We start from the raw sequence: 22,642 nt of genomic DNA, 5'->3' as shown, positions 1-22,642 counted from the left end.
TATTTATAATTTTTGTACGGTCCCAAATAAAAGTGTTCTTTCTTTTTTTCTTCTTTCTTTCTTTCTTAGCGTAAGCCAGTAAACGTTTTTTTTTTCACAGTATTTTAGTAACAATTTTGGCGTCATCATTTCATTTCCATATTATTATGTCTGTTATATAGTAAATAGAGAAAGCATTCCAATAGGGTCCAAATCGCGATTCAAAGGGCATCATTGCCATCCCTTCTAAACGTAATCGTTTGAAAAATAATACGAATCTGAAGTAATGAAATCAACTCGTCAATTAATGATTTTCACCAAGCAAGCAGTATTGATTGTACATCCACAGGTATTTTTACACGCTTTATATTTAGCTTCACGAAATAAACTTTCATTGACGTTAACTGAATTGGACCGTGTTGTTCAGAACTGGACGGACACACGGATAATAAAAATTGTTAGGTTTTAAAAATTAAATCCCATTGCTACTTTTTTAATCTGTAATAAGATATCTATATAATAATCTTTAATATATATATATATATATATATATATATATATATATATATATATATATATATATATATATAGGGCGCTGCACGCAAAGTTTACAGTACTCGATCCGTAAAAAATAAACTTTTAAAATTATATATGTGCGAAATAGTGGTTGTTATTTTGTGTAAAAGACATATCTACAAATGAATCGTATGCAGAAACGTTATCCAAAGTGAATATTCAGACAAAGTGAAAAAAAGGAGTGATTATATATGTGTCGACAAACATTATAAAAATTGACAATAGTAAAACATAAAAATCGTTATAATTGGTGAACTATAAAAAAAAAAAAAAAAAAAATTAAAACAATAAACACTAGTGAGAGTTAAGTTAATAATAAATCTAATCAAACAAATTATTATTATAATAGTAAAAATAAGAGTAAAAATTAAAAAGTTTGAAGGTGGTCAAAAAACATCCTCATTGAATCTACCCTCAAAGTCACTAAGACCGAGCGGATACTGATGAAAAATTTCATTACTCATGTTAAAGCTCGTTTGGTGTAAAGGTATGTAAGAACTGTGAATAACCAACAGAACCGAGATCGATTCCGACCGAATCCACAGAAGTATCATATTTATTTTTAAATACTCAATTCTCTACTACAGATAAGAGAGAAATACGATATATTGCTGGGCAATTAATAATAAAAAAAAAAAAAAAAAAATTAAATAAATAAAATAAAACTATACTATAATTACAAACGAACGCCATCTATTTAAACAACCAACTAATTACGTCGTCAAGTAATGTATTGAACCGTCAGTGATCGAAAAGTGTTAAGGGGGGCTAGTTCTGCGCATTCCACCAGAGGGCGCTAGAAGTTTCAAAACAAACCAACAAAACCAGTAACTTAATAGTCATGGAAGATATAATGATTGCATTACGTAAAATCCAGAACGAACTCGACTCACAAAAGAACACCATCCTACAAAGCGGCGAAAAAGTAACAGAAACCGTAACACAAAATATAAATAGCATATTAGAAGAGAAATTTAAAATTTGGGATGAAAAGTATGAAGACCTCAAACAAAAGTTAGAAAACCAAGAAAAAAGAATTTACTTCATGGAAAAACAGGCAAGAAAGAACAACATAGTCTTCTTCGGTATCGAAGAAACCGAAAATTCATACCAAATGCTGGAAAATATTATAATAGATTTTGTTAATAAATATTTCTCTCTAGATCTAATCCATAGGGATATACAGGAAGTGAAGAGAATCGGCAAAAAAGGGGAAAAATCTAGACCAATAATCGCTACATTCACTACACTTGGCACGAAAATTAAAATATTCAAACAGAGAAAAGAGGCACTAAGTAAAACTACATACTATCTAATGGAAGACTATCCCAAGCAAATATTAGAGAAGAGAAAAGTGCTACAAGAGCAGGCTATAACCGAGCGAGAAAAAGGCAATATAGTAAAGATCAAATATGACAAACTTGTAATACTACCTAAAACCAAACCCAAAGATAACAATAAAAGAATTTTGACACCATCTCCCGAAACATATACCAACGAAGTTACAAATGTACAGGCTAGAAAGAAAAACAGACACCACACCCAAATAAAAAGAACGTCTAGTTTGTCGGAAGGAACAGTGAAACCAGGCTTACTTAACTTCCTTGTCAGTAAAAACACAAACAACATACCTAGCGCTCAATGCAGTACAAGCAACAACTACTAACAATCACCGCCCTCCTCGGAATCAGAAACAGAAAATATGCAACAATCAACTACAAAAACTAAACCTTATCTTCCAACCCGGTTGGTCACCGTGGAAGATCAAGACCAAAACCCTCTAAAGAAGAAATCTCAAAGAATATCGAAAACACACGAAGCGACATTAACTCAAGAAATACAAAATCATACACATAAAAAAAATGACAAGTATTATATATTAACCTACAACGTAAGAACTTTATCCACTCATGAACGATTAATAGAACTGAGCGAAGCAATACAAGAAATTAAATACGACATAATTGGTCTGTGCGAAATAAGACGACAAGGCACTAAAATAGAAGAACATGAAAATTTCATTATATGCTACACTGGACTAATACCAGGCAGAAATGGAGTCGGTTTTATAATAAACAAAACTCGCAGAGAATGGATTGAAAGCTTCGTTGGCATAAATGATAGAGTCGCATTACTAAACTTAGATATTCAAGGAGTATTCATGTCACTTATACAAGTATACGCACCGACTGAGGCAGCAAACGAGGATGAGATTGACTCTTTCTACTCAAATGTCAACAAAGCTATAACTCAAGCTTATAAATATTATTTCATATTAGGGGATTTCAACGCCAAAATAGGACAACCTGGAAGAGACGAACGTCTAATAACCAAACGATACGGTTATGGCGTAAGGAACAGCAGAGGCCAAAGGCTCATTGAATTCACTCTCGAACACAAATTATCTATTCTAAACACTTTCTTTCCCAAAAAGCCCAACCAAAGATGGACCTGGCGCTCTCCAAATGGAGAACACAAAAACGAAATAGACTACATATTAACAAATACACCAAACGCATGCCAAAATATAGAAGTCCTAAACATTAGTTACCCGTCGGATCACAGACCAATCAGAGCAACCCTGTTAATAAAAAAACAAAAGAAGAAACGAACAGCATATAAAAACAAGGAACACTCGTCATTGAAAACAGACACAGAAATATCAAACTATAAACAAAGCCTACTGTCTCATCTACAAGCTATAATTATATGCCAAGGAAAGACATCAGTTCAAGACTACTATAACAAACTAGAATATGCCATAATTCAAAGTTTACGTGATGCACGATCGCCTAAAATAATTTCAAGAGATACCCATAGAGTCCTAACTGAACGTACGCTGACACTCATCAGGAGAAGACAGGAGCTTCAACATACTAGGTCAAAAACTCGAGCTGAAAAAAACGAACTATCAGCACTATACAAACTGATAAGTAAATACATAAAACATGACTATAAAACATACAGATCGATGACTTTTGAAAAACATTTAAAAAAAGCGGGAAGTTCCAAAAAGGCTCTTAAAGAATTAAAAACATACAAGCATTGGATAGATGGTTTAAACCGAGGGGACGTGACAGTGAATAATCGCAAGGAAATTGTAGGGGTAGCCACAACTTTCTACAAGACTCTTTATAGCGCCAATGACAAAAACCATAGCTATGCTAAGCCTACGTACAGCAAAGAGAGCGGAAACATAATACAAATATCAGAAAATGAAATCTTACAAGAGATAAAAAGACTAAAGACAGACAAAAGCACCGGACCCGACGGAATTTCCAATGAATCCATTAAAGCAGCAAGTGCGATACTGTCTTCACCCTTAACATATTTATTTAACCAAATCTTAGTAACTGCTGAAATACCGTCGCAATGGCTAGAATCAGACATTATTCTTATCTACAAAAAAGGAGATCCGAGGGATATTACTAATTACAGACCTATAAGTTTACTCTCATGTATCTACAAACTGTTTTCTTCCATCATAAATAAAAGAATAAGCGTCACACTAGAATCAAAACAACCAATAGAGCAAGCAGGCTTCCGCAAGAGATTTTCAACCATTGACCACATACACACACTAGAATTACTAATAGAAAAGTACAAGGAAATGCAAAGAGTGCTCTACATCGCCTTCGTAGATTATAAAAAAGCTTTCGACACCGTGTCGCACTCCAGTATCTGGGCCGCTCTCCAAGCTCAAGGCGTTGAACCCGAATACATAGAAGTTATTAAAAATACGTACAAGAGAAGCACAGCAAAAATAAAACTAGACGATACTGGCCCTGCGTTTCCCATCAAAAGAGGGGTGAAACAAGGAGACCCACTCTCCCCAAACTTATTTATATCGATTCTAGAGTCAATAATAAGCAAACTTAACTGGGACAAAATAGGACTCAAGATAAAAGGCAAATATTTGAACCATCTACGCTTCGCTGATGACTTAGTACTTCTCTCAGAATCTCACGTACAATTACAAACCATGCTCAATTCACTAAACGCAGCCAGCAAAGAGGTAGGTCTGGAAATTAATCTTTCCAAAACAATGGTCATGACTAACGGCACAAATATAAAAGTATCAGTAGACAATGACACTTTGAAATATACAGATAACTACATCTACCTTGGGAAACAAATTGGCTTTGACAGTAAACAAAATGAACAAGAGGTTGCACGAAGAACACAAAACACTTGGAACAAATACTGGTCCTTAAGAGAAATATTTAAAAGTAACATGCCAATAAATTTAAAAACAAAAGCCTGGAATTCATGCCTCTTACCTTGCCTTACATACGCGTGCCAAACTTGGAAATACAGTACGACCGTAAAAAACAAAATAATTAGCTGCCAACGCGGAATAGAACGAAGCATGTTGAATATTAAAAAGCTCCAAAAAATTCGCCACTCAAAAATCAGGCAAATCACCAAAGCCAAAGATGCTTTATGCTTTGCAAAAAAGCTAAAGTGGAAGTGGGCAGGGCATGTTGCGAGACTAGCGGACGAGAGATGGACCGACAGGGTAACCAAATGGAAGGGCCCACAGGGCAAGCGCCTCAGAGGCAGACCTTGTCTGAGATGGGAAGATGATATCATAAAAATTGCTGGCCCCTGCTGGCCGCAAATAGCACAAGACCGAGAGAAATGGACTTCTTTAGAGGAGGCCTTCACCTTCACCTGAGGAGGGTTCTTGCTATAAAAAAAAAAAACTAAACATTATAAAAAATTAGTAATAATTAACTATATTTTTCCTAATATTATTAAATAAGTATTAACTTTCTTTTCTTAATAGTCATAATCTTTCTTTTTTTTTTCCAAAATTGTACTAAAAGCAGCACTGTGCAAGAAATAAAAGGCTTTTTTATTTTTTTATTTTTTATATATATGTTTCTTTCAATAGGTTTCTCTTTTCAATTTAAACAAGAGATCACCTTAGTTTAAAACAAAAGAAGGATGGATCACTCGGGATGGAGTGAAGGAAGAAGCGAATACAAAACAAAATTGAAAGCGAATACAATTATTATTATTTGGCGTATTCATAAAAGTCTTCTGTGTCTTCAATATAATGCTCAGCACGCTCCATGTGCGTTTTATATCACAATCCTAGCTTATGTTCGGATTACAAAACGGTGCAATTAAGTGTTTATAAATCAAAATTAAAAGGTAATATCAATTCACGAACGCGTGTAACGTTTGCGAGAACGCTAATTGTATTTGTTGAAACACAATCCTCAGTGATTTTGCTCTTACTTTGTGCAAGCCCTTCTCGATAGGTACCACCCACTTATCAGTTATTCTACCGCCAAACAACAGTACTCAGTATTGTTGTGTTCCGGTTTGAAGGGTGAGTAAGCCAGTGTAACTACAGGCACAAAGGACATAGCATTTTAGTTCCCAAGGTTGGTGGCGCATTGACGTTGTCAGGAATAGTTAATATTTCTTACAGCGTCATTGTCTATTGGTGATTGTGACCACTTATCATCAGGTGGCCTATACGCTCGTCCGCCAACCTATTCCATAAAAAAAATCCCTATTCACGTGCGCGTGCACGAATATGAACCAGCATTTCCTCCAGTAGCAACAATATTTTGGGACTATCTATCCAAGGTCCATTTTAACGATTGGGACAATGATTTTGACTTAGAATCGAATATTTGTGCCGTTATCATGCTAAGCGTTTAAGGCAGTTCTAGTACTTAAAATTGTATCCCTGATGAAACGTAGTTAATGTGTCATTGGAATAGAAAAGTAACAGCATTTTGTGTATCACTGATGGGAAAGACGATTCCTTGGAGGTGCCAGCTTGGAGCTAATTTTGCCAAGCTGATGCAACGTATGTTTTAATACACAGGTAAAAAAAAATTGTGACATTAGATACATGCCTATATCCCCACGATCCGCTGAACACGAAATGAAATATAAGCACAGATTAAGCACATACCAATTCTGTGGTGCTCTTTTCTGACTGATTCATGGGATCTGGAATGGGAATATTCCAAATAAAATGTGGAGCATAGAAACTGTCTCTACACGTTCTACATCTGCTCTAAAGCAGGTCCTCTCGTTTTGAAGAGAAACTTCTGAGACCTATATAAATTGGTGGATATATGTGACAGACTCAAGCAAGAATCTTTACGATATTTTCCATACCCAACTATCTTGAAATAGATTGTCAATGATGGACTACTTAGAAACCACAATCTTCTCGCAAAAATCATCTGTTTTAATCATTGGATAATTTCGCTTACAGAGGAATATACGAAAGAAATTCTAAATAATTATATCGAAGAAGAAAGTCTATTTGTCATATCAGCTATCTTAGTGGCGCTAGGAAAAATTGTACCAATGAACGGCTATGAGGTTACGCGCCAAATATAGCTATTAATATAATGTCCGCTTCCAGACGATTAAATTCATATAAAATTTAATTGCATCGCATAAAGAGTATTAACTGAACTCAGTGTATTTACTGCAATACAGAAAACCACATATATAAATTTATTTCACATCTGTTCGTACGTTGCATGTTTTTTCACAGCGTAATTACATATACGCATGCTATATTCATAATTGTAAATTGAAACTCTATAATCTATTTTGGAATGTAATGATATTTATGCAACTCATATGATATATATGTATGATTCTTATTACTTTTTACACTTATTACTTTTTCCCATTTGCTGTCGAATCACTTGCCCTTGGCATAGTGGTGTAAAAAGCTTAATTAATTCTAGCTTTACTTTGAGGGTTTTGACCCACCATAAAGGCCTTAAAAGCCGGCAAAGCACCTGCAAACTCCCTGGTGTTACCGATGTCCAGGGGCGGTGGTAGTCACTTTCCATCAGGTGAGCCACTCACCCATTTGCCACCTATCTCATAAAAAAAATCAGACAACACAACTTCAGACAACAATACTTATTATTATTGTGTTCTATTTTAAAAGATGAGTAAGTTAATGTTACAGGTATAAGGATAACATCTTAGTAACAAAGTTTTATCCCACTAGATGTAAGGCTTTCCAAATCGTATACTTATGTTCTACAAAAAAAAAATCGACAAATAGACAATGACTTTTATTGATTTGACTTACGCTTGCACCCAGGTTCTCATGATATGCATCGAGTTGAGGTCTATGTCGATAAAAAACATTGGAAAACTTTAAATAATTCTTAACCGACGTCTAAAAAAGGAGGTCATCAGTTCGGCAGGTATGTATGTAACGTTGTTAGAATTGAGCGTACTCCTTCCTCAAAGGGCGGCAACACACCTGCAAGCCCCTGGTGCTGTAGATGTCCATGGTCGGTGGTAGTCACTTTCCATCATGTGAGCTTCCTGCTCGTTTGCCACCTATGATATAAAAAAAAAGAATTATATCTGAGTATGATGATCCAAGCACATGTGCTTAATTTCGTAGGTGTTTGTTTGCCCACAAGTTTCTCGAAAACTAAAAGTCTTATTGAGAATTTGAGATGATCATTTTTTATCTGAGTTTCATTAAAACCAGTATTGTAGACTCATAAATATATATATTTTTAAATTCTAGTTCAATAGCTGTTTCTAATTGTATTAAATAATATATTAAATTAGCACACTCACACATAAAATATGAAATTGTAATTAATATTGTTCTAGTTTTTCGAGACTATTTATCTAACCTACTTGCATTTGTTTGTTCTTCTAACTTAGCTTGCTATTTAATATTAGCTAAAGCGAAGCAACGCAATCACAGAGGTTATTTTTTTCAACGATAAATAGGACTGTATTACGTTTCTAGTCAAATGGACGAATATCTTACCCGGAATATCTTACGGTAGGAACGATTTGTCTTGTTTAATACTAGTAAGCAATGATTCCTATAACATGAATTATGTAAATCAAAACCGTAATCAAAATATTCTTAATTTAAATGTAAAGCCGTTTCCGAATGTACATAGATTCTTCCGAGAAAATCTGACAATACTCGTATAATCAGATGCCCTTTTAATAAATGAAAAGGTACAATTTTTTTATATACATTTAAAATATATGTAAGTGCAGGTATTAAAATAATTATTTATTAAATAAACAAATAATAAATATGCATTGGCCATTTATCACCTGGGATTTATTTGGTTATTTTCCACATAAAGGAGAAGCCGGAGAGGGTACCGCTGGTTTGTTCGTAAGTATTTCGGTGTGCTGGGGCGAACTCGGCGTCCTGGGCACCGCCGAGCCACACATACCCCCCCCCCCCCACTTCACGCGGGGGAAACGCGTAATGCATTTTACCAGCAAGAATAAAATTGTCATTTTCCACCTAACTATGACATACACAGACCTCACATCCAAACAACAACTGTACAATGTTCCAACGTATTCGGATGATCGATTGATACATCCGTTCGTGGTTGTAATAATTTCAACCTTATTCGTAACTCCGAAAACAAACATACAAAAGTTCCTCCCCCCGGGACGCATCTATCAGCCGTACATCCAAAACGGAGAGCAGAACCTTGTCGATACGTTCAAATTTGATTAGCGATCTGTCATGTTTGTGCTTTCAACTTGGCGTGTTAATAAATTTAAATGTAAGGGGCCTAGGAGACTATTTTCACTAGGTTTTGAACCCTTCCTCCCAATGTTACGAAAAAATAAGAATAGGCCTCTCTCCCTGTTCAATATTTATCAGGAATTTAAAGGAAAAGTGAATAAACGTTTGTTTTATTTTAATTTTTGAAAGTAACAATTTTTTGAAATGTTTATTTATAATTTCAAAGATACCTACGCATTCGAGATATTTAATATGTTTATGAACTCGAATAAAGAATATTTCCTTTTAATTTCCAAATTTGGTTGTGTTTTGGTGATGTACGAGATCTAGAAACACGTGATCTATTTGATATTCTACTTGTCTCTTTTGAATGCAATGCCATATATATAAGAAGATTCTCGATAAATTAAATATATATACTTTATATAAGTTTACGCCTCGTATCCGATCAAGTCTCGACGAAGCACTAGTGTAGTCCAATACCGATCTAAACTAGCTTAGATCTGATCCTAGGTTACAGCGGTTCCGTATAAACCTAACGTCGCTAGCTGCTATTAACATATCAATATGAACTCCCTCACGCGTCTGTCTGTGGCGCAAGTTATAAGACTATAATATTTTACTAAGTAATTGTTTCGATTCTTGTTTGAACTCGCTAGTAAATTTCTTAGAAAGTCCTGATTAAATTTTCATAATGGAAAAATATTTCTATTTTTATTACAATTAAAATTTTTAGATTTGATTAATCCATACTAATATTGTAAATCTGAATATAATTGTCTGTTATGGCTGAACCGATTTAGATGATTTTTTTTATGTAGAGTCCGTGGAAAGAAATGATCACTTTTTTAAATTCACCGGATACGTCGGCCTTCAAGAGAGGTGGGGATAGCCCTTTTATTCGGGTGTGAAATCACAATTTACTCAAAGATTATAAAAAAAAATACACTAACAACCTAGATAATTTACATTTCTCCTTCATCTATTAGAATAATATTATTAATCTTTACCAATTCACCAAAAAGTTCTTTTACAGGTTTTTGTTAGGTTGGGGATATCGTGCCCAGAAGGGGAGGGCCTGAAGAAACCTCCACATTCCGAATGAAAATCTACAACCCAGGTACACGATTGTATAAGATCAAACCTTCTTCCCAAATGGAGGAAAGCTTTAGCATAGCATACTGTAGCAATGACGACCTCCATGGTCGAGTGGTGTGTACACCGGTTGTCATGGGTACACCACTCTGAGGTCCTGGCTTCGATTCCCGGCCGAGTCGATGTAGATTATCATTAGTTTTCTATGTTGTCTTGGGTCTGGGTGTTTGTGGTGCCATCGTTACTTCTGATTTCCATAACACAAGTGCTTCAGCTACTTACATTGGGATCAGAGTAATGTATGTGATGTTGTCTCATATACTATATATTTCTTTACTTTATATATTTAATAAGAACGATTTCCCGCTGAACGTTTACAAATTGGATCGACACGTAACCTTATGGGTATCTGCATTTGACGTTAGACCTGTATTTAGCATATTTAGGTATAACTCCAGATTTTAGACGAGAATATTAATGCCTTTCGTGCTGTTTTCGTGTTAAACTTTAGAACATTTTCATATTTATTGATATTGCATTAGTTTTGGCTGCGTGCATCTTAACTGACGATTTCGGGTTCAAACCCAGGCAACCACTGATTATTCATTTGTTTAATTTGTGTTAATAATTCATCTCGTGCTCGGTAGTGAAGGAAAACCTCGTGAGGAAACCTTCATGTGTATAATTTTCAAAAATATCTGCCACGTGTGTATTCTACCAACCCGCATTGGAATAGCATGGTGGAATATGTTTCGAACCTTCTCCTCAAAAGGAGAGGTATGAGCCCAGCAGTGGGAAATTGATAGGTTGTTGTTGTAGCTGATATAAGGAATTAGTCTTAAATTCGACTGAATCTTTATCTCCTTTTAATAGATTTAGTCGAAACTCCGGAAGAAACTCCAACTTCGATGGGACAATGGATCTACCTTATTGTGTCTGTTAAACAATGCCTTCGTCGACCTTTCTATAATCAAAAACCTCGATAAGGTATATTTTAGCTTTAAAAATAGAAATTAGTATTATGTCTTACCTTTAAAGGCGATTCGAGTATTACGCAACATTCTACGAGTATCTACGTGACATTCTACATGTCTACGACACGTAGGACTTCGTAGCAATGAACAGGCATAGTTAAGACATCTTGTTATCATTAATATCTGTTCTGTTTTTGCCTTTCCTTTCTGTTAAATAAATTCTATAAATGATATAACCAACTGTTATAAGATAAAATTAATTCAAATCTGATAAATAATATACTTGAGTAAAGTAAGGTTACAAAGTGATGACTTCTGATTACTTTTGAATCATTTTTTTTTAAAAAGCTTAGTGATTGTCAAAAATCTACTACTGGTTCGAAATTAAGCCGCATAGAAAGCTGGCGCATAGAAACTCAGCGCTTTTTTTAATTTCAATTTTAAGAGTTACCGGGTTTCACAATATAATATTGTAATATTTAAGAACTATTAATATAGTATGTAATATTTAACAATATAATATTGTATTGTAATTTAAAACAGCCTTCAGCGATGGTTAGTGTGTATCATTTAAAAAATCGATGGTTTTATATTTCTTTTATCAAAAAAGAGATTTATTAACGATTCTTTTAAATTTTTAAATTAAATATTTTAAAGCATTTTCTGGGATCCCGTTGTAAACCAGTATACAATTCGTGAAAGAGTTATTGTGTAATCTACTACATAATGTATAAGTTTAAGTTTGCCTAGTATTAACAGAATATAAGCCGCGATTCCTAGAAAAATCTTTTATATTTTTGCGCGTATACACATATAACATATAGTATATGTATTGGAAGCTCTTAAAGTCTTTCCGGTCGTGTTGGGTTTGCTATCCCTTCGGATTTTAAGAGTGATAGACTCTACCTGTGTTTGCGCATTGCGTATACTTGTGCATAAAATATGTTTTGCGCAGTTACGCAATTGATTAAAAAGACTTATTCTTTAATGTCATAAATTGGTCAGGGTGATGTCACATTGAGAAACAACATTCTACTTCTTTTTTTTATTCACGTTTTATTCAAATCTTGTATATAGTTAAGTATTATAGGATACATGTTTCTATCTTACCACTAAGCAATATTTAGTATTCTTGTTATCTGGTTTGAGTGTTGAGTAAACCAGTGTGATTATAGTGACAGGTATAGTATAGTACAAGGTAATAACTTTTCATTTTTAAAACTTTAAGAGTTAATATTTTTCAAAAATCTGACAGCTATAAGTTATTTGAAGACGGCGAGCCGTCTTCAAATAACTTCAAATAACTTTCCAGTCTAAATTTTATAAAATAATTAAAAAGTATGCTTTTCAGTTTTGGGGTTGTTTTGGAATAAAAAACATATTTAACATATATGTTTTAATTCAATTTACGCTGATTACACATCATGAGCATTACGTACGTAATATCAAAGTCACATTGGAATTATCGAACAATTTACAACCTTATAACATTATAAAGAGGAGTTATTCTACAATGAACGAGAAATGGTAGTAATGATTTTATCAACATTGTTTACTTCAATATTTAAATTTCGAATCGATTTTAAAAATAATTTTAATGATGACATTTTTACAATTTAATTTATTAAAAATAATTGAATATAACGTTGATAAAATCATTAACGGATAAACTATAATGAATATTTAATAAATTATTGAGCACGCAATTTTATTAACGATTAATAACATTGCCAAATATTTATAACGCATTAAATGAACATATTTTCATTTAATTTACAAAAATGAAATGAAAGTATGTTCATTTAATTCAAAAATCAAATGAATTACGATACAACGATTGCATTATATTCAAATGACACTTAACTTTCAAAAATGTTTTTAACATTGACTTGTTTTAATTATTTTAGAAATATTGACAATATGTTTGAACTCGAGTTCTTAAGACTATATGACAAGCTCGTGATTTATTAAACAAATATGCTAACGTTACATATAACAATGGATACTCTCAGCAACAAAACTTGTATGTTATAAAATTGTTATAATAAATGTTAACACTGGTTAGAAAAAAAAATTAAACGCATAATTTATATATTTACATATATTTTATATGTAACATCAAACCTAACTTGAGCTTCAGTCGATGAGAATGAAATTTATAATTACATTTATTTTTATAATAAATTATTTTATATTTGGCAAATCAATTTAAAAATATTTCGAAATTTTTTGAAAAATGTTTTTAAGCTTTAAAATTAATGATAATATCTATACGATTTATACCTAAAAGTTCGTTTTTTTTTTTATTTAAGATTAGATTTTGGCAATATCCTTATGTGATATTTTACTCTCAAAATGGCGTAAAATTATAAGGCACGGTTTGAATACATTACTAAATTTATTTTAAATGTAGAAGGACGTACAACATAGCTACAATATTATTCTATTTAACATTAATAAAGCAATAAAATAAATATCAAATAAATTAATTCATTTAAAATAACTACTTTGGCACTTCGTTATTCATTAAAATGAATGCCTTAAATGAAAATGATGTTCATTTATAATGACAATAAATGAAGTTAATGATATGTTTATAATAATTGGAGTTTTTGATAAAATAATATAAAGGAAAGGAAATAAAATAAAACAAAAGAATATATATTAGATTTTCTTTTATTTAAATTCGAAATGTAACAGTAAATATCATCCATCAGTAAATATAATCGTATTTTTCAATGGATGGATTTTGAAAATTTTGAAAAATGTTCATAAACATTTTTTTTTTTAATTTTTAAGACAAATCAGTCGCGTGAATTCATTAATTACAAACAGATTGTTACAAAATCGACTTGAAAAATAAAATAAAATAAAATAAAAAAAGTTGCTTAATAACTTAAAAATAAAATTAGTAAAACTTTGGTATCTGTATTAACGCCGATTAAATTTTGTAGTAGAAACGCTATTTTTTATTTTAATGATTTATTTACAATTAATGTAAGCAGGGGGTTAAAATTAATTAATAAAAACTTATTATTATTGTCAGTTCGCGTTTGAGTATTATTTTTTTTTATTTACATTCAATGAAATGCAACGATAACTCGTTACATCAAACTAATAATTTTATTGATTTAAATGATTATTTCGATAAAAAAAACACATTCGATATTACATATTAGATGACAATTTCGTCATCATTATTTTATAAAGTACAAAAATGTTTTTCGTTAAACAAAAACGTCTTAAAACAAAACAACATTTATTACATTTAAGACGTTTTTGCAATTTCGATAAATTACATCGAATGCTATTCGAACATCAATCGGGTAAATTTAAAATTTTGCCCATAATTTTTTTTTATTTAAAAGATAATCAAATTTCTTTATGTAACAATATTAACTTTTAAGTATATCATTAAAAAACTTAACCAAAAAAGAGATCCTTCGTAGGGAATCGTTAAAATTTTTAATTGGCAAATTATTTAGAGGAAATTACAAGTATTTATATAGATTACTTAATATTACATTCATATCGTTACATTATGTAACGTTTGTCTTTTGGACGTTTCACCTAATTACAAATAAAGAAACATACGATTGTAATATTGATAAGTCAGTCAAACGATTACAACCAGACATAGCCTTTTATTTTACGTTGACAATACCGGCTATAAATCTTAATTAATCTTGATGCTATCTAAAAATCATCGACACATCCGTCACGAACAGTTCAATCATTGTTATCACAATCAATGAAATTTTAAAACTATCTAATTAATTTTATTTTTCACTAGTCCATCTATTTACAATAGATTTAGTTCACTCACCGTTTCGTAACTTCACTTGCACTGTTAAACACAAACAGTTGCTGTCACTTTTTCATTCGAACACTTCACTTCACTTTCGTCAATTAATTTAGACTACATGAGTTTCGTTTCTCTTATTGTACGATTCATCTATTGTTACGTTTTGTTTTTTGTTGTCCTTCTTGATTGTGCCGTACTGAGGCACGTCTGATGTTAGGTTCTGCACTGTCAGAATCTGACTCGAATTACTGTTCTGAGGAGTGCTTGAAGATATCGGGCTTCCATACTGGTTGCCGTACTTGTGTCTCGATGGATCTTTTAAGATGGACTGTGGCTGTTTCACCGATGGTGTTTGATTCATAGGTAGGTGCTGCAACAAAAATATTGTTTCAGTATATTTTTAATGGTTAGTATTTTACAACAATTTGTAAATTTCCCACTGCGATGCTAAGGCCTCCTCTATCTTTTAAGGAGAAGGTTCCACCACGCTGCTCCAATGATGCTTGATTCACATGTGGCAGAATTTCGTTGAAATTAGTCACATGCAGGTTTCCTCACGATGTTTCCCTTCACCGCCGCGCACGAGATGAATTATAAACACAAATTAAGCACACGAATATACAGCGGTGCTTGCCTGGGTTTGAATCCGCAATCATCAGTTAAGATGAACGCGCTCTAACCACTGGGACATCTCGACTCCGATTAGATTAGTAATAGTAATTTAATTAATATAGTCTCTTGACACATATTGGTAGAACGTACATTTCGGTTTGATGATAGCTTTTTTTTATTTAACATTAATCTTTCAAAGGATCACGTAAGTGTGCTCGTTAACAAATTAATTATATTTTCGTTTCGAAAATCTGTCTATTCTTATTTTATTTAGGAAGTCAACATTACATTAAGTATTGCCAAAATATGTTACATACATTGCTATGTTACAGAGTCAAAAATCCCGGGCGTTTGGGTCGGTCTCAAGTTGATGGCCAAGTTTTGTCAACATTTGACATATTTTTGGGATCAGGAGATACTGTTTTGTACTTGTTATATAAAACACTTTTAAAACAATTACAACAGATAATTGCTACACGTAACATGATAGCTCTAACTTATATTATAAAATAGAAGTTGTTTACAAAATCCTATTAAACCATTTTAAATTATTTCTCAGTGAAAATAATATTAAAATTATATAAAAATACAACTTCAAAGGATACACTGGCGCTGACCAGTATTGAATTATAATTCGCAATTTATTTGTTTGTTTGCTAACGTACAAAGGGAAATCCTCTTTGTAATAAGGATCCAATGAGATTAGATTAAGATAAAATAAGAGAAATAGGAATATACCTGCGTGCAATTCCCCTGGTGGAGTACTGTGACGTCGGGTGGGGGGACCGCCATTTTGTCGAATCTCTGCCGTCTAAGTGTACCGCCCGTTGATCTGTCTAGACCTGGTGTATAGCCATCTAGAATAAATACAACTACATTTTTATAAAAGGGTAAATATGTTTATGTTTGAATAAACGCTTTGCCGTTAAAAGCTTATATACATTACGTTGTTGGAGCTCGACTCTTGATTGATTCGATAATAGCTTCACCTTGCGTTCGCTTTACAAGATTTTTACCGACTCGCGACGAAGTTAATGGGGGTAATGCTTTTACCTTAACTATGTATGTTTTTCTAAAATTTACTGTGGCATATGTAAAAGTAAAGTAACAGCCTGTAAATTTCCCACTGCTGGGCTAATGGCCTCCTCTCCCATTAAGGAGAGGTTTTGGAACATATTCCACCACGTTGTTCCAAAGTTGGTGGAATGCACATGTAGGTTTCCTCACGATGTTTTCCTTAACCGCCGAGATGAATTATAAACACAAATTAAGCACATATATATATATATATATATATATATATATATATATATATATATATGTGCTTAATAATATATATATATATATATAGTGGTGCTTGGCTGGGTTTGAACCCAAAATCATCGATTAAGATGCACGTGTTCTAACCACTGGGCCAACTCGACTCATTAATGGCATATGTAGATGTGATCATAAGTTTAATAAGGGGTGATACCCATAGTCAATGGTAATGTAAGAAATGTTTACTATCTCTTATATTGTTACCATCAATCTTACCAATGATGGGAACTTAGTTAGTCCCTTGTGCCTGTTATTAGTTCATTCACCCTTAAAACTGGAATACAGCGATATTTAGTATTGCTTTTTGGTGGTACAATGATGTGTTGGGCTGAAGGCATCTAACATACATTTTGAATTGTAATTAAGATATTACTTTAATATTATTATATATATATTTATATATATATATATATATGTGTAAATAAAAAAAATTACGATTATAGAAAACTGGTACAGTGAAATACGATTACGGATACTTTTTTTTTAATTAGTTGTGAATATTATCTTACCGTCTAAGCCCATATTGTGGGGAGGGCTAGCCATATGTGGAGGGGATGTCTGCGCTCCATTTATAAGATGTGGTTTCGGTATTCCTGATGAGTACTGCTGAGGTGGTGTGGGAGTGCGACCTGCTTGCTATTGGTAGAAAATTAACGTATTAGTTTTAATTAGCGTTTTAATTAATAATTAATTAACTATCCTGGCTATTTCTTTTCATATTCAATTGTATATATAATAAAATAGACTAAACAAGACCCGCTTAGTTTCTTTCGCCGGTTCTTCTCAGGTCAGGGTGTTTTCTTTTCCGAACCGGTGGTACTGTTTCATTTGACCATCAATAGGTAAGTGTAATGCTTCTATAGTGAATAAAGTAATTTGAGATTGATTTTCGAGTTTTGAGGGCATGTGATATGTTTTTAAGTAGCTTATAATTTGCTTCGAATATTGATAAAAAAAATTATATAATAGTTTAGACTTGTCACGTGACTAATAAAGATTATCTTATCTTGTAAATTTAAATTTCGATTTTTCGTATTTTTCGTATTTTTCAGTTTTCCGTTGTAAGCAAACAGTATCAAGCGAGGTTTTTCACATTTTCATTTCTTACACGAGTCATACTTTTAAGGCATTTTGCACTGTGGTTGATTGGATGACCAGTAACTGTATTGTTTTATTAACTAGCTTCAGAAAAGAGGTCCTTGTTTTTTATTTTTTTTTTCAATAGGTAAGCGAACAACTGATTGTTTGGGGGCACAGCAGTTGTTTTGGGTTCGATTTTGTATTTATTGATGAACGATTTGAAAGTGTTAGATTAATTGAAATAAATAAAGCTTAGAGCATACTCTGTAGGTAAATTATTATTAACTATATAAACTTTTAGTATCAGCTTTAATTATCCCATTGCTGGGCTAAAGTCTCCTCTCTTTTGAGAAGGTTAAGCGCATATTCCACTACGCTGCTCCAACGCGGGTTGGTGCTTGCATATGTGGTGAATTTCTTTGAAATTAGACACGTGCAGATTTCCTCAATAAATACTTTTTTTTTGTTTTGGAACCCGCAGTCAATGGTTAAGATGTACGCACTCTAACCACTCCGCCGTCTCGGTTCCATAAAAACTTATATTTACCTAAATACATGATATTTTACCTTTGGCATGACATTTTGACCTCCTTATAATAATTCATATTTAATTTAATTCGTTAATAATATTATATTTAAATAATATTCATACACGGTAACAAAATTCGATGAAATATCATCTGAACGTATGTACCAAGTATAATTGACATTGGCAACTTGGCACTGGCATCGTTTTACAGTGCCAATTATTCTCGTGTCTACACGTTTAATGCATTTATGATACACGCAACTACCGACTCAATGAGATTATACATCCTTACGAATATATCACTTAGATACTTATCTATCATTAATCTGTATTGATGTATGCCAGTGTTATGCAAGCTTTTTGGCATGTGTATTATTTAACAATTATTATTCATTAATAATAGTAGCAATGTCCCATTATATGGAATTATTAATATTCCTATTTAAATAATATAATATGAATATCGGAAAACATCACATTGAAAATCAGAAGTAACGACGGTAACAAAAACACTCAGACCTAAAACAGAAAATAAATGAACGTTTATTACATTCACTCGGCCGGGAATCGATCCCGGGACATCGAGAGTGGCATGACCAATGAAAACCGGTATACTCAATACTCGACCACGGAGGTTGTCGAATGTTTTGTCATGAGATGCTATTGTTAATCTTAAGAATGTGCTGTTGTTATTTTATATATATTTATAGATTTCTTGAATGATTTAAAAAAATCTTTATGTCGCGGGGCCCCTTTTTAAGACCCGCGCGACGATTCCAAGTATGCAGCGTTGATAAATAAGCCAAGCCAAATTCAGAGTTTAGTGACATACATACAGAATGATTATATTATATAATATGTTACAACGTTACCTAAGAAAATAACGAGTTAAAAAAAACGTTTACTTAAGGACGTGTGGGATTTCCAATTTTTCAGCGTAATGAAATATAGCATTTGATTACATACAAATAATTACAATGAAATAATAATCCACTTATTAATAGTAATTATACTTTACCATTACTATTAACACTAGCTCAAAAATAAACGTAATATTTTTAAATAAAATAAGGTTTGAAGTTGTCTATTTTGAAAGACTTGACGTTTAATAGGCGCTTTACTAAACAATTTCATGATCTATTTATCATGTGACCCTTTGCACTAATCATGGTAGAACTTAAATTGCTTCCCAAAAACAAAAAACAAAATACACTTTATTCAATGAGGCTTTTCATCTTTCGAATCGTCATTTTAAGAAAAGCTACCACCGATTCGGAAAGTAGATCCTACCGAGAAGAACCGGCAAGAAACTCGGTAATTTATCAACATTTAAAATTATATCATATTAATTAATTACAATTGTAAATGTATGTATATATCCTGCCTCGATGTCAACTAGTATTAATTCACGCTTTTTATCGTCTGCATAATCTTGAATAAAATGCCTTACCTGTTGCAAGTACTCCCCAATCAGAGGTGGATACGAGAGGTATCTGTCTGACGCCATGTTGTAGTAGGAACCGTCCAATGGCGGCATGGGGCTGGGTGCAGGCACATAGTTCTGCTTACCTGTTCACAATACATTGCTTAATCAATAACATATTTATAATTTCTTGGTGGTAGGGCTTTGTGCAAGCCCGTCTGGGTAGGTAGCACCCACTCATCAGATATCCTACCGCCGAATAACAGTACTCAGTAATGTTGTGTTCCGGTTTGAAGAGTGAGTGAGCCAGTGTAACTACAGGCACAAGGGACATAACATGTTAGTTCCTAAGGTTGGTGGCGCATTGACGATATAAGGAATAGTTAATATTTCTTATAGCGTCATTGTTTATGGGTGATGACCACTTATAATCAGGTGGCCCATATGCTTATCCCACAACCTTTACCATAAAAAAAGAAAACACATACTTATATACACAAATATACACACTAATAAAATGCTGAAACTAGTATTCGACCGTGTCTTCTCTCGCGTTTTAGTGTGTTATTTGTCATGTGCTAGGCAAAAAAGTACCTTATGTCCTTTCTTGTAGATTAAGTTTGCTTCATAGCAAATTTCATCAAATTCGATTCAGCGGTTTGATCGTGAAAGAGTGGCAGACAGAGTTACTTTCACATTTATAGTATTAAATATAGATTGATGGGTGATTTTAGTCACAGAATAATATGTATGTATGTATGTACATATATATACAGAAATAACATTTTATTATTTCTAAATAATATTTTAACTATTTTTGTCTGTGTGTTTGTTTGTTCCGGCTAATCTCTGGAACGGTTAGACCGATTTTCATGTTACTTTCTCTTGTAAATAGTTGATGTAATAAGGAGTAACTTAGAATACAATAATAACTTCTTTGTTAAATTCAAACGCGAACGAAGTCTATAATATAGGCTTTGCTTACCGGCACTTCTTCCTAAGGTGCTATGTCCGCTTATGTCCTTATGTCGATGAGGATGCGGCAATGTCCTGGCGTGGTCACCCTCATAGACCGCGTAGTTGGGTGGGGGGTAGTCCAAGGGTGGTGGTATGACGAGACTCTGTTCACCCATTAGGTATGCATCCGTCTGTAGATGTATTAGGGCATGTAATAAATGTATTTCTTTGTATGTATATAACTCTTGTTTTATTAATAAATATAATCTAAATATTTAAGATTATATGTATCATATAAATACTGTTATATAACTCACCTGATTAAGCATGTGCCTGCTCGGCATGCTAGGTACTTCGGGTATGGGGGGAGGGGGCCTGTCGTCACCATCTTGGGAGTACGTTTCAGACTTCTCGGACACAGAGCTGAGTGTTTCACCCGTCATCGTGTCGTTGTAAGATGAAGGGGCGTACATCTCAATCGTGGCTGATTTCGAAGACTGACCGGCTTGTTCTATTTTCAAAACATATTCATTTATATAAATAAAAAAGAGGTTATATCAAAAAAGTTTGTATATATTTTTTTAATTAATCTTATTTTGAAATAATTGCAGCGTATTACTATTTCTATCATCACATAATTGACATTTGAAACAAGACAACACTATAACAATGCAATCAATATTTAATTTAAAAATGGAACGAAGCGAAATGAAATGTTTGAGTAAGAATTTAAAATAAAATAGTCATGCTGTCTATAAAATAAAAATAAAGATAAATAATAATTACCTTTTAAACGTCTAGATCGTCTTTTGAAAATAAAACATGCAACAAACGTAGCGTTACCGAAAACTAGAATAGCGATAACTACTACTGAGACGAATACAATAACTAGTTTCGATGCATCCGCTGTTTCGACGAACTCTGTGGAAACTACATTTAGCTCACTCACTTCCGACGAAGCTATAACAAAACGAAAACAAAAAAAAAATAACAATAAGAAATTAATAACAAACAAACAAAACAAAAAATAAATAAATAAGCAAAAGTGCAATATTCCAATCTCAGACGAAAATGTAAATAATTTTCGTCGAATAAATATTCCATTCGTCGAAATAAAATCATAAATGAAAATGAATTTTTACGTAAAATATTGCACTTCTGCGTATAGAGATACGTAAGCACGTCTACGGAACACATTCATTCTTAATTCAAACCTCGAATTCGCTTATTCGTCCTCCTGTGCAGACAGAAACCGACCAGCAGTACATTCAAGAGGATAAGAGCTGTGCCAACAATTGTACCGGTTATTATAAAAACTCCCGGTACATGGTATGAGTTATATTCCTCTGAACTCGACTGTACTGATGATGGAATGACGTCTATGCAGCATGAAATAAGGCATATTTTTGAATATAACTTTTTATTCGTATCAATTTCGATTGTATCACTGGCAATACACTTGAGGCTCTTGTCGCATTAATGTACTGTGTATTATGTTAGGGATTGAAAACAGAATTGGTAAAAAATTACTGTGACATAGTTTCATCTTGATGTCTATTGTGGCTGCAATACGATATTATCGAAGCTTGTAATTAGTATTTTTTTTATATCCGCAAATTTGAAATTGGAACACAAGGATGGAGTCTAATTAATTCAAAATTAGTAGTTCTTCGAACTACGTTCAAATTATATTTAATTTTTTTTATCTGTGCTTTTGAATTTGGAACACAAAGACTCGACGTATCTCATGAATTTCTCCAAC

The 22,642-nt window shown here is 32.9% G+C and overlaps 2 protein-coding genes across 2 annotated transcripts in view; one reads left to right on the top strand and one right to left on the bottom strand.

Annotated features, from left to right (window-relative positions):
• Positions 1 to 930: 930 nt before the first annotated feature.
• LOC124540798 lies at positions 931 to 2,531 on the top strand. The gene has a single exon (XM_047118516.1). The coding sequence runs from the start codon at positions 1,397 to 1,399 to the stop codon at positions 2,219 to 2,221; it is 825 nt and encodes a 274-aa protein (XP_046974472.1). The 5' UTR covers positions 931 to 1,396; the 3' UTR covers positions 2,222 to 2,531.
• Positions 2,532 to 13,854: 11,323 nt separating this feature from the next.
• The window catches only part of LOC124540851 (nephrin), a 265,139-nt gene continuing 256,351 nt past the window's right edge, over positions 13,855 to 22,642 (bottom strand). The window contains exons 23-29 of the mRNA XM_047118615.1: positions 21,667 to 21,840; positions 21,198 to 21,391; positions 20,909 to 21,071; positions 19,951 to 20,069; positions 17,401 to 17,527; positions 16,310 to 16,428; positions 13,855 to 15,329 (exon numbers count right to left, since the gene is read on the bottom strand). Coding sequence (XP_046974571.1) covers positions 15,069 to 15,329; positions 16,310 to 16,428; positions 17,401 to 17,527; positions 19,951 to 20,069; positions 20,909 to 21,071; positions 21,198 to 21,391; positions 21,667 to 21,840 — 1,157 coding nt within the window. The 3' untranslated portion in view covers positions 13,855 to 15,068. The remainder of the gene's footprint in view (positions 15,330 to 16,309; positions 16,429 to 17,400; positions 17,528 to 19,950; positions 20,070 to 20,908; positions 21,072 to 21,197; positions 21,392 to 21,666; positions 21,841 to 22,642) is intronic.

The sequence above is a fragment of the Vanessa cardui genome, chromosome 26, assembly GCF_905220365.1.
Source record: "Vanessa cardui chromosome 26, ilVanCard2.1, whole genome shotgun sequence".
Classification (NCBI taxonomy): Eukaryota; Metazoa; Arthropoda; class Insecta; order Lepidoptera; family Nymphalidae; genus Vanessa; species Vanessa cardui.
This window is presented reverse-complemented; position numbering and strand designations above follow the sequence as displayed.